At 37.4% G+C, this 13,067-nt stretch overlaps 1 protein-coding gene across 1 annotated transcript; it reads left to right on the plus strand.

Annotated features, from left to right (window-relative positions):
• Positions 1-4,678: 4,678 nt before the first annotated feature.
• On the plus strand, positions 4,679-5,383 carry LOC110866382. Its single transcript, XM_022115535.1, has one exon. The coding sequence runs from the start codon at positions 4,679-4,681 to the stop codon at positions 5,381-5,383; it is 705 nt and encodes a 234-aa protein (XP_021971227.1).
• The last annotated feature ends 7,684 nt before the right edge of the window (positions 5,384-13,067 follow it).

Below are 13,067 nucleotides of genomic sequence, written 5' to 3' on the forward strand. Positions count from 1 at the left end.
GTTGTAAGACATGTCCATTTTTTCGTAACCAGGATCATAACTCTCTGCCTCTGTCCAGGTTTTTTGGCTTGCACTGTACACTTCAACCTTCCAAGGAGAAGAGTATGTAACCAAGACTAGCAGTGGGTCATTGGTTCTTGGACGGAACACTTCCGGAATATCAACCACATGTGTTTTTTGAATGGTCGGGTTCCATATGACGACCTTGGTTGCAGGGATAGTGCCACAGTTTATCTGCTTAGCCTCAAAGTCTACTAGGAGCATCAACCCATTGCAAATGGCAATAGCTTCGTGGCCTGGAGAAGCAGGATTTGGCAAGATGGTCCTACTTTCAGAAAAGCTATCATCTTTGTACACAACAAAATCCTCTAATGGATAGCATTCTTCTATTATATAGCTCTTCCCCTTGAAACCTCTAATGAACTCTGGCGTTTGGATGAGCTCTTTCCACTTCTTTGACACTTTTCTGAACCGAAGAACAGATTTTGCTGGGACCATACTTAGTATCATCTGTTGCATATCCAAATTCACATCTTTGGACTCTTTCACACCTTTGGACTCTTTCACATCTTTGGACTCTTTCACATCTTTGGACTCTTTCAAAGGCAGATCTGCACAAATGTGATTGTGAGTAGGGGTGTTCAAAACCGGATATCCGAAAATTCGGATCCGAATTTCGGATATCCGAAATTTTCGGATAGTAGATTTCACTATCCGAATCCGTATCCGAAATTTCGGATATCCGAAATTCGGATATCCGAAATTTCGGATACGGATTCGGATAATGAATCGGATATCCGAAAATCCAACTTTTTATTTAATTTTTATTTTTTTATTATTTTTTTCATATTCGGAAACGGATATTCTGGATAGTTTCGGATATCCGAATATAAATTTTCGGATATTTTTCGGATATTTTTCGGATACTTCGGATATTTTTCGGATATTTCGGATATTTTCGGATATTTTTCGGATATTTCGGATATTTTCGGATACTTCGGATATTCGGATATCCGAAAAAAATGAAAATTAAATTTTTCGGATATTTCGGATATCCGAAATATCCGAAAATTTTGAAAATCACTATCCGAATCCGAATCCGAAAAATTCGGATATCCGAATTTCGGATATCCGAAATTTCGGATATCCGATATTTCGGATATTTCGGATTCGGATATCGGATAATTCGGATCGGATTTTCGGATACGGATACTTTTGAACACCCCTAATTGTGAGTATATTTTATTATTTAATATTTATAAACAAATCCCGATCAATCACACTTTTAGACTCTTTCACATCTTTGGATTCTTTCAAATGCAGATCTGCACAAATGTGATTGTGAGTATATTTTATTATTTAATATTAATAAACAAATTCCAATCAATCACACCTTTGGACTCTTTCACATCTTTGGACTCTTTCAAAGGCAGATCTGCACAAATATGATTATGAGTATATTTTATTATTTAATATTAATAAACAAATCCCGATCAATCACACCTTTGGAGTCTTTCACACCTTTGGACTCTTTCACATCTTTGCATCCATTAGTGTGAACACTTACTCGTTGTTAAGCAACAACAGTGTCTCTTTGAAGGGATATCTGCTGCAAGGCAGGTTGATGTAAGTGTTGTGTATATTGTGTGGGATTTCACCAATGCCAACTTCAAAACCAGTGTCTTGAAACACAACCCCACATGGCTCTCTGAAAGATGTTAGCTGCCATATAGACCGATTAGGTACCCTTATCTCATACACCTTTGTGACTGAACCCTTCTTTATCAACCATACCTGGAATAATGGAGTATCTACACTTTCACTCACATCTTTTACAATCACAATGGGCAAACCGGTGTAATCGGATAAGCTGAAACTCCTCACACTTGCTTGTAGTAAATCTCTGTGTATGGACACTTGGGAAAATTTTTCAGTGGTGAGATCAAATTTGAAGAGAAAGTTCTCACCACCACTAGAGTTATAACCATGAAAATAGATGACCCCATCTAGACCAAGTTGTTTGGAAGTCATATCCATCTTTTTGTGACTAGGATTATAAGAGTCTACCACTTTTCAAGTTCTATTGTTTGAAGAGTACACTTCTACTGTCAAAGGAGAACTAAGTATGACCTTGACGAGCATAGGGTCATTGGTTCTTGGACACACTCCAAGACCAATGAAAAAGTTATGATGGGCTTATTTGGGAACAACCACGTGGGTCTTCTGTATAGCAAGGTTCCATATTATCACTTTGCGTGCAGGCATAGTGGTAGTGCTTACCTAAACCATCTTCTGTAATAATAGCATTAACCCGTTAGATATGGCAACATGTGTGCGTGTGTTGCAGAACCAGGATTTGCTAAGATAGTGTTATTTTCAGGAAAGTTGTCATCGTCCTTGTACATGACAAAATCTTTTGATTCTTTTTGTTTTGTGATAATATAGCTATTTCCCTTGTAATTATTAATAAATTCTAGCGTGTGCATGTGCTTCTTCCATGTCTTTGAAACTTGTCTGAACCAAAGCGGAGATTTTACAGGGAGCTTCCTTAATATGACCCTTTGCATATCGATATTCACATTATTGGGCTTCTCCACATCTTTGGGCTTTTCCGTATCTTTGGACTCTGCATAAATGTGATGATTTAACAAGCATACAAAATCTTTATTCATGTATTACCAGGTCCAGCTAGTTAGGCTGTCGTATTATATTTAACAATGCAAATCACAGAATTCAAGGATGTTAGGGTTTGAAAATATTAGTTAAAATACAAATCAAGAATGCTAGGGTTTCATTTTCAACAATACTTGATATCAAACAGATCTAGGATTTCATAATTATTATTATTAATTAACATTAACATTATTTAATATCAAACATACAAACTTCATTGATGTAATTCAGATTACAAACTTATTAATACCAAACTTCATTGATGACGTTAATCAGATCTAGTGTTTCATAACAATTAACATTAATAATTAATATCAAACAGATTACAAACTTCATTAATATCAATCATATTACAAATGTCATTGATATCATACGAAGGGTTAGTAGGAAGTTTATTTGGGTAGGAATGATAAGAAGTAATCTTGCCCATCAATTGAGTAATTAAATGCTTGGATTAAATGGATAAAATTGAACAATAGTTAGGAGGCGCTTGAGATTCTAAAGGGTATTCTAGTCCATCCAAGTTAATAATTTATCTCTCCTCCAATTCCCACTCATTTTTAAAACGTTAATAACTTTTTCATACGACATTATTTTTTTTTATAAAAAATGCACAATAAAAACGAGCGTTTTATTATCTTTAAAACGAGCACACCATTGCTATACTTTTGAAAAAAAAGTTTACGATAACCCAAATGCGTAAAACGCAATGGACAAGAAACACAAAAATGATTTTTTTTCTAAAACACAATGGACTAAAAACACAAAAGAAAATGTTATTTCTAAAACGCAATGGGCAAAAAACACAAAAGAACGTGTTTTTTTTCTAAAACGCAATGGATCAATAACACAAAACAAAGTGTTCTTTCTAAAATGCAATGGACTAAAAACACAAAAGAAAATGTTCTTTTTAAAATGTAATGGACAAAAAACAAAAATAAATGCCTTTTCTAAAACGCAATGGTTCAAAAACACAAAACAAAGTGTTTTTTTCTAAAACACAATAAACTGAAAATACAAAAGAAAGTGTGTTTTCTCCCCATCAAGACTGTTAAGAGTATCCCCCTTAGTTTTCGTATGGCTTTTGCCCAAGTCTTAACTGCAGCTTTGGACAAGGTGGTTGCTATGCCTGATTCTGTTGAGGCATGGGTTCGACTTTTGATATTACCACGTTGCACCTTGCGGGTGTTCAAGCCTGTTGGTCGTCAGGACAAGAGGTCGGGCAATAGGAAGAAGGGCCAATGCCTTAGCATCCAGCGGTCTTTGGCTCAGTGGGGTGATCGTGAGGGTTTTGCCACTCTTGTCCAGTTATTGTTTGATCAACCCGCGAGGGGGGTTACGGATGGAATCAAAAAGGGTACTGAGATTGATAATGAGTGTGGGGGACCAATGTGAAACAATGTTTACGTAAGGTTGCTGATGGTCATTTCACTGCAGAGGTTAAGGTTTTATGCTCCTCGGGGGTCACCCCTCTCAATAAGAATACTCTGGAGGCTTTAGTGGCTAAGCACCCATGTGTGCCCCCTCCTTCCATGCCTGCCTCCTTGCCTTTTGAGTCTCCCCTTGTGGTGGAGCCCGATTGTGTGCTCGGATGTATTAAATCTTTCCCCAAAGGTACGTCGTGCGGGAGAGACGGCCTAAGGGCCCAACATCTTTTAGATGCTTTTTGTGGGGAGGGGTCTGTGATTGCTGATAGCCTGCTTAGGGCTACTTCAGCTATGGTTAATTTGTGCTTGGGGGGAGGTGCCCGAGGAGTCTGGCGGAGTTTGTTGCTTCTGCTTCTCTTACACCTCTTCTCAAACCGGATAATGGGATTAGGCCTATCGCTGTTGGGTCGATTTGGAGGAGGGTGATCTCCAAGGTGGCCATGAAAGGTGTTGGGAAGGAGATAGCAAAATACCTTGGCGATTTCCAGTTTGGGGTAGGGATTCCATGAGGGGCAGAGGCCGTTCTTCATAGTGCGAACAGGTTCCTTAATCAGTACCACCAAGATGGGTCTCTTGCTATGCTTACTGTTGATTTTTCGAACGCTTTTAATTTGGTTGATAGGACAGCCCTACTGTACGAGGTAAGGAAAAGGTGTCCTTCTATTTCTACGTGGGTCGATTTTTTATATGGTCAACCAGCTAGATTATATGTGGGGGATGAGTTTATTTGGTCTACTACTGGCGTTCAGCAAGGGGACCCCTTGGGGCCCCTCCTTTTTGCCCTTGTTCTACACCCCATTGTTCACCGAATAAGGGATCGCTGCAAACTTCTATTTCACGCCTGGTACCTAGATGACGGAACACTTATTGGAGATGCCACCCAAGTGGCTAATGCTTTAGATATCATCAGAGCTGAGGGTCCTTCCTTAGGGCTTCAACTTAATATAAAAAAAACTGAAGTTTTTTGGCCAACCTGCAATGGTGTAAAGGTTCAGGAGGGCTTATTCCCTCGGGGGATTGGGAGGCCGGTGCTGGGTGTGAAACTCCTGGGGGGTGCCGTTAGTCGTGATGCAGAGTTTATTAGTAATATGGCTCTTAAAAGAGCGAACTGTGCAGTCGAGCTGATGAGGTGCCTTAAACGCCTACGGGACCCTCAGAGCGAGCTCCTCTTGCTTCGTTCTTGTATGGGTGTTGCTAAATTACTGTTTGGTCTTCGAACGTGTCAACCTTCTTTGGTAGGGGGAGCTGTCTCTGTTTTTGATGTAGGCCTCCGGGAGCATTAGAGGATATTGTTGTTTGTGGGGGTGCTTTTTTTGGAGATCTCTGGTGGAGGTTGGCTTTCTCCCGACCCGGTTCGGAGGCTTAGGGATTTGTACGGCCGAGGATGCCTCTTCATATGCTTTCGTGGCTTCAAGGGCCCAATCTTGGGTTTTAGAAGACCACATACTCCGAGAATGTGGTGGGGATGTTTTAGACTCCGATTACAGGAGTGCGTTGGACCTTTTGCATAGTTCTCTTCCCGACGTTGATATTGGCGGTTTCTACATTAAAGACACCGCCCCTCCTAAATCCCAGAAAATTCTGGCGAATGCCTTATATGGCGAAATTGTCAAGAGGTTTGAAGAGAAGTTTGTCTTATCCCCTCGGCAAAGAGCTGTGTTTGAATGTCTACGTGCCCCACATGCTTAGGATTTTCTGTCTGTCGCACCTATTGAAGGCTTGGGGCAACACATGTCGGCTGTGGAATACCGTGCTATCCTTAGATACCGACTGATGATTCCTTTGTTCCCAGTTGACGAGCCATGTCCGGTATGCCGCAAAGCGTGTTTGGATTCTTTCGGCGAGCACGCGATCCACTGTAAAGAGCTACCAGGGTTTAAATATCGGCATGATTTGGTGAGAGATGTGTTATGTGATGTTCTTAAGCGGGCCGAGATCTCTGCCAAAAAGGAGGCTCCAGTAAATTTCCTGACTGACCCCATAGAGGGGAGGTCCACTTTACGCCCGGCGGACATCCTTGTGTTTGGATGGAAAGGGGGGAAACACGCTTGTGTAGATTTAACTGGAGTCTCCCCCCTTGTCGGGCTCAAGGACAAGGGCTTTGTCGTAGGGCAAGCGGTGCTCAAGGCAGAGGCGAGCAAAGTGGCAAAACATGAGAAAGCCTGCCTGGAGAATCAACATGTGTTTGTCCCGTTTGCGTTTGATACCTTTGGTGGTCTCGCTCCTGACGCTGTGCGACTTTTGAATCGGGTTCAAAAAGTCGTTAATAGTAATTCTTCGTCGCTAAAGGTTTCAAACTTTGTATTTAGTAGAACTGGTTTTTCTATTCAAAAGGGGGTGGCGGCGCAACTTGTTGCTCGACTACCTGCCATTGCTTTGTAATTGCCCTTTTTCGTGTGGAATGATATTGTCGGTTCAAAAATTTTTTTTTACCATTTTATAAAACTGATGTAGTAATGCATCATACATTTTGCAGTCTAAAAAAAAAAAACTAAAAACATAAAAGAAAATTTTCTTTCTGAAACGCAATTGAATAAAAACACAAAAGAAAGTGTTTATTCTAAAACGTAATTGACTCAAAACACAAAAGAAAATGTTTTTTTTTTCTAAAACGCAATGGACAAAAAGCTCCCAAAAAATGTATTTTTTTTCATTTTTTTGTAAAACACGATGGACAAAAAACTGTGTTTTTTGATTATTTTGTAAAACACAATAGACAAAAAACACAAAAAAAAAATGTTTTTTCATTCTTTTGAAAAACGCAATGGAAAAAAAACTTTGCTTTTTCATTTCTTTTGCAAAACACAATGAACAAAAAACACAAAAAATATGTTTTTTCTTTATTTTGTAAAACACAATTCTAAATGAATGTTTAAACCGAAAACAGTTTTGTAATTTTCTTTGAGATATTTTGTCGAACACATAGTGTGCAACTTTTTACCACTGAGTTCTTAATAAAATTGGAACAAATAATGTTGCCCAAACGCAAGAATACATCAAGAGAAGGTTAGAATCATAGAATTTTGAGAAGAGAAGTACCTGTTTAAATCGATTTCTCAAGCTCCATTGCATTGTGTTAAATTGAAAAAAATGAGAAATTGCATAAAAATAAACTGGGTTTCTTCAAAGAAATTGAATAACACGTTGATTGAGTGTTTAAACCATTCATTGATGAAGAAAATCGTACTATGATGTAGTAATTTTAGAGAGAGAAAGTGAAGGAAAGGTTGAAGATGGTGGGTTTTGAAGATGGAGAGAAAGATAAATAGAATAGAAAAAATGAGATTGAGTAAAATGCCCATCCTTATGTTTTTTTGTTATTTGCCATGTGTCCTCTTATTATTGCCTCCTACACATCCTACCCAAAAGTAAACTTCCTATTTTATCTTTTCCTATGATACAAACTGCAAACTTAATTGATGCCAATCAGATTACAAACTAAACTTTAGGGATATGTATTGAAATACAAATCTCAAAACTGATCAATCAACAATTAACATTGATATAAAGTAGATTACGAACCTTCTTTTAAAGTTTGAAGAGCCTGATCCATGTATGACTGAATTGATTGAAAATGCTCAAATTTCTCAAGTTCTAACCTTAGTTTTGTAGATTGTGAAAATGTCTTTGTCTTGTGATTTAAACCGACGAATGCCTAATAGACTAAATCCTCATTTACTATTAAAAATATAATATAATATAATATTATGATTTTAATAAAATTTTAGACCTTATAATAACATATTAACGAAATTTGTTGATGTAATTTAGAAACATGTATGCTGTTGTTGACTATGAAAGAGTGCTGACTATATTTTGCTAAATTTATTTTTGTAAGATGATAAATTAAACAAAAATAAATAAATAAATAAATAAAACAGCAGATCTGCACCCCATTTAGCCCGAAACCGAGTATCCAATTCGAACAAAAGTGGATCAGAAGGTTTTCAGGATCTTTTAATATCACAAAAAGCCCTAATAAACATAGATATGTAGGGTTTTGAAACAGTAATCGTGCGTAGATCTAGTGAAAAACACAGATCTAGAAATTTGGGTAGAGAAGAATAACAAGGAGTGGTTCGTGCCGGCCCCATGGTGGGCGCCAATGAAGAAACACGAAATCACCGCTGGAGTGATTTGAACCGCTTTGTATAAGAGACCTTGAATCACACATTGTTCTTCCTCTTAAATCTAGATCTGCAATGGAGAAGAGAGAAAAAATGGGGATGTAGAGACGGCCGGTATGGGAAGAATCCCCTTTCTCCAGCTAAAAAAGGTGTGTTTATCCCATATCTCTTGCACTAATAATGAGGTGAAGACCTCCTTATATAGGAGATAGGAGCAACCCTAACCTCAATGGGCCAGACCCAGTTAGGGTTGTCTCTACAAGCCCACGACCTAGTTTAATGTAAACTACAATGCTCTAGGTTTCACGGGTTAGTACGCAATAATAATAAATATTATAATAAAAGGCGATAAGTAACGGATATGCCCGATCGTGTGGGTCCGGTCCAATACCATACCCCATCAGATTACAAACTTCATTGATATCATACAGATTACAAACTTCATTGATGTCAATCAGATTACAAACTAAACTTTAGGGATTTATATTGAAATACAAATCTCAAAACTGATCAATCAGCAATTAACATTGATATCAAGTAGATTACGAACCTTCTTCTGAAGTTTAAAGAGCCTGATCCATGTATGATTGAATTGATTGAAAATGCTCAAATTTTTCAAGTTCTAACCTTTGAGTTTTGAATGATTGTGGAAATGTCTTTTTTGTCTAGTGATTTAAACGGATGTATGCCTAATAGATTGAATCCTCATTTACTATTCAAAATACAATATAATATTTTGATTTTCATAAAATTTTAGACCTTATAATAACATATTAACAAAATTTTTGATGTAATTTGGAAACATGTATGCTGTTGTTGACTATGAAAGAGTGTTGACTATATTTTGCTAAATTTATTTTTGTAAGATGGTAAATTAAACAAAAATAAATAAATTAATAAATGATAAAATTGAAAAAATCAACCTTTATGTATATCTAAACTGCACTTTATAAATTTCACTATGAAATCGGCCAAACCCAACCTTTATGTTTATGTTTTGTTACATTATATAACCTTTACAACTAACGTTGTCCAAAAACTAAGTTAAGTTACTTCACATGCTTTGCATGTGAGGGTATTATAGTCTTTTCCTATTTTATTAATACAATTTATATATTTGATGTATTGCAAAATACATCGGTGTTCGCTTCAGTTTTAGTCGCTAGTTAGTTAGTTTTAGTGTCGGTTTTAGGTAGGATGTATATACTTTTGATTGTTTCGTGTTTTCCAGGTTTTTGCAGAAAAAGGAACAGATACGAGTTAAAATCTGGACAGGAGAAAGTTTGGCACGGAAACCGAGAAGTTGGGAGCTGAAACGAAGCGAAAAATGCATTTCTGGAGCTTCCAGGCGGCCCGTTTGGGCTTTGAAACATATCCAGGCGCCCCGCGTGAACTTAACCTGGAAAACTGAAGTTATTTAAGTTCAGGCGGCCGCCCTGAACTTAAGGACATCTCTAAAGCGGGCCGCGAGCCTCTTGAGAATTGTTGTCAGCATTAAACCCTATGGCGGCCCGCATCAACTCTTCAATATATTTCAAGCGGGCCGCGTGAAGATGTTATGTCGGCAGAAGGTCGCGAATTGCATGGATTTTTAGGGTTTTTGGTTATAAATTGAACCATATGCGTGCACAGCCGAATATCTACGAAATTGGACATCCTTAGGCGAGTTTTGGCTGCTGTTTGGAGAAGATTGAAGCGTTCGGTTGCTGGGAATCATTGGGATAGCACTTTGGAGCATTCGGGAGTGAAGATTCGGGTTTTATACACCTTATTCTTTCGTTTTCGTTTGTTTAAACTTTGTTACACCATGAATTCAGATTATACAATGATGTTAACTGCGTTTTGATTATGATTTTCGGCTAAAAACCGTTAACTACTTAGGCTAATGACTATGGCATAATAAAGTTTGGATTTTTATTTGATTTTTGTCGTGGTTGTGGATCTTTCTTGTATTGTAAACGCTATGGTAGTTTATCTTGGTGCGTATGCGTGTTTGTGATTATTTGATTATTGTTTATTGCTTCATTCGATTCTTGGTGACGGTCTTTATCACATAATAGAGTCGGATTAGGGTTCTTGATTTAGGTGAGTGTCTATATCACGTAATAGGTCATTAATCCTTTAGGGTGAAAACGCCTAAGTAACCTTAGAAACAATATTCGGTAATTAATTAAAATCAAGTGTGCTGCTAGACTCGTCGCGGAAAGGCTCGAGGATATTAATAGGTCTCGGAGTAGTTATAAGGAATTAACAACCCATTGTCTATTAAGCCAAGATTAAACCCATAGTTGCTTTAGACGTTCGCGCGGCAAAGTAGAGCGTCTTACATAGGCACTTTCAAGAAACTAGAGGACGGAAAAGAAATCTAGAAAACCGGTGAGCATAACATCCTAGGTAGTGCCACAAGAATCGCCTCGAGAGTGTTTGAGGGGCTTAGTGGTGTCTTAATAGGTTTAGCATTTAAAGATCCCGGTTCCACACCACAAAATTATCAAATAGGAATCCATCCTGAGTTTAGCCTACGTCTAGCCTAGGTAGTCTTCATCACCTCTGGTCAAAACCTTCGTTCGAGTTCGTGTCTAGTTTTCTAGCATTCTTTTATTATTTTATTTAGGATTTTTTAGAAACCCCCCCCCCCCAAATTAATAAACAATTTAGTATGTCGTGTCAGTCTTAGTCTAGATAGAGTCGTAGCGTAATCAGTAGAGTCTCATGGGTTCGACACTCGGACTTACTTTATCTTTACTACATCGATCGGTTCACTTGCCGATTGTGTGGGTTAGGGTTTAGGTTGAGTCTTAGTTTTATAAATTTAAAGCTTAGAGAGTCTAGAATTAGGGTAATTTAGTTAGTTTTATTTGACCCATTTTCAGCACATCAATATTTATTTGTGTATTATTATAATTTAAAGAAACTAAGGATGTGTTGTCTATTTATTATTGGTTCCTTTTCTTGAGAGGTCATCTATCATCTTCTTCCCTACACACCACCTACATCATCTTCTTCCTTACTCCATCTCCATTCCCGGAACACTAGCCCACCACCGCTGGAACTGAAACCCCAACCATCTCCATCTCTGGCAATTACATCAAGCAACCACTCTCACTCCACTGCACCACCCGCCACCACCATGAGCAGATTCGGTGTCCATGACACCACCCCGTCACCACCATGATCGAGTACTACTGAAAACTTCTCCTACGACTTTAGACTACAGGAAGGTAAGCTTAAATAATAAAGTCAAAAGAACTAATTAGTCAAAATATATACATTTGACCTCAAAATTTCAGTTCTGATAACTGAAATAATCAAATTTTTGATAACTGAAATAATCAAACCAAACTGATTAGAACCTTATATTATATATGTTATTCTAACATAGTTTTGAATGTAAGGACTTAACTTGAGATATGTGACACTTTCGTGACCATAGCTGAATTACCAAATTCCTAAGTATTGATGCATTACTTTACTGTCATTAGGTGCATTCTTTCTCCCCATGTATTTAAATAATTTAAAGGAGTGTAGGGCCATGTAACTCACCTTTGAGTGCTCAGTAATAGTTTAGTAACTCTAGAAAGTTGTAGGTCAGCCACCTTAGAGTGCTCGGTAATAGGCTAGGGTTGCGAGAGAGAAAGAGACTGTCGAGAGAGAGAGAGAGAGAGAGAGAGAGAGAAGAGAGCTAAGAGAGTGAGAGAGATCGAATGGGAGATGGGGGCCGGTTAGAGTTTTGGATTTTATAAAGTTGTTTCTGTATTTTTGAAACCTTCCGGGTTAATAACTTCTTCCGGGTTTTTGAGATTACAGGTTTAGAGGTTTAGAGCATTCACATCCACTCCACTATATTTTCACCCTAAATTACACTAAAAAAACACTACATTTTCTCTCTTATTTTCAATTAAATAATATTTTTTATACCTTTATCATTACCTTTTCTCACTCCTCAACTCACAACAACTTTTAAAATATATTAAAAAATTATAGGGGGTGAACTAGTGTCCCCCCAAATATACAGATGAACAGTAACATTTTCTCTCTCCACTCACAACCACTTTTTATACTCTTTATATTATAAAAACTCCACTCACAGATTTTAGTGGGTTGGATGTGAATGCTCTTAGAGGTTTCGGGCTTGGGTTTAGAGGTTCCTGGTTTGGGTTTAAAGATTCCGGGCTTTGAGATTCTTGTTTTTATTATTTTCACATTTAGCCCCTCATGTTTCAAAACCTTGTAAATTGTGTAGAAAGTTAACAATTTAACTTTGTGTGTATGTACAAGACTAGTCCCACTAGTTTAGGTTGGTTTCGTATGTTATTACCTACACGTGTAATACAAAATGCATGTATGAGTGTTCTAGAAATCACAAAGATCTAACTGAGAAAGCTAATGGTGTTAACCTGAAAGTGTGAGATATCACAAATAAAACGTAGATGACGTCAAAATCGAACATTACAAATGTCTCGCCGCATTACTATCCGCCATAACACGCGGGTAAAAAATCCACTATTTATACTTGAATCACTAGAAAAAGATCAATATTGTTTAATACTACTTTCATTATCTTTGGATTTGATGACCATTCTCATGTTATGAAGAGATTCGTTTTATCTTAGAACGAGTATTAAATGATAAATCCTATCCTACTTCTAATAAAATATTTTAATTAATGTCACATTGCAACATCACATTCTTCCTTGTATATATAATTTTCTTAATTTCCATACTATAATTTACCAACATGTTGATGCTATATGTTGTTGTATGTTATGCATAGGGAGTTTTTTTTTTAAAAAAAGTTGATTTTCCATTTCTAACCCAAAGGTTTTTATTTTTGTATTTT

Source organism: Helianthus annuus, chromosome 7 (genome assembly GCF_002127325.2).
Source record: "Helianthus annuus cultivar XRQ/B chromosome 7, HanXRQr2.0-SUNRISE, whole genome shotgun sequence".
Taxonomy (NCBI): domain Eukaryota; kingdom Viridiplantae; phylum Streptophyta; class Magnoliopsida; order Asterales; family Asteraceae; genus Helianthus; species Helianthus annuus.

Coding starts and splice junctions, on each gene's coding strand:
- LOC110866382 (XM_022115535.1), top strand. CDS start 4,679: ATGCTTACTGTTGATTTTTCGAACGCTTTTAATTTGGTTGATAGGACA.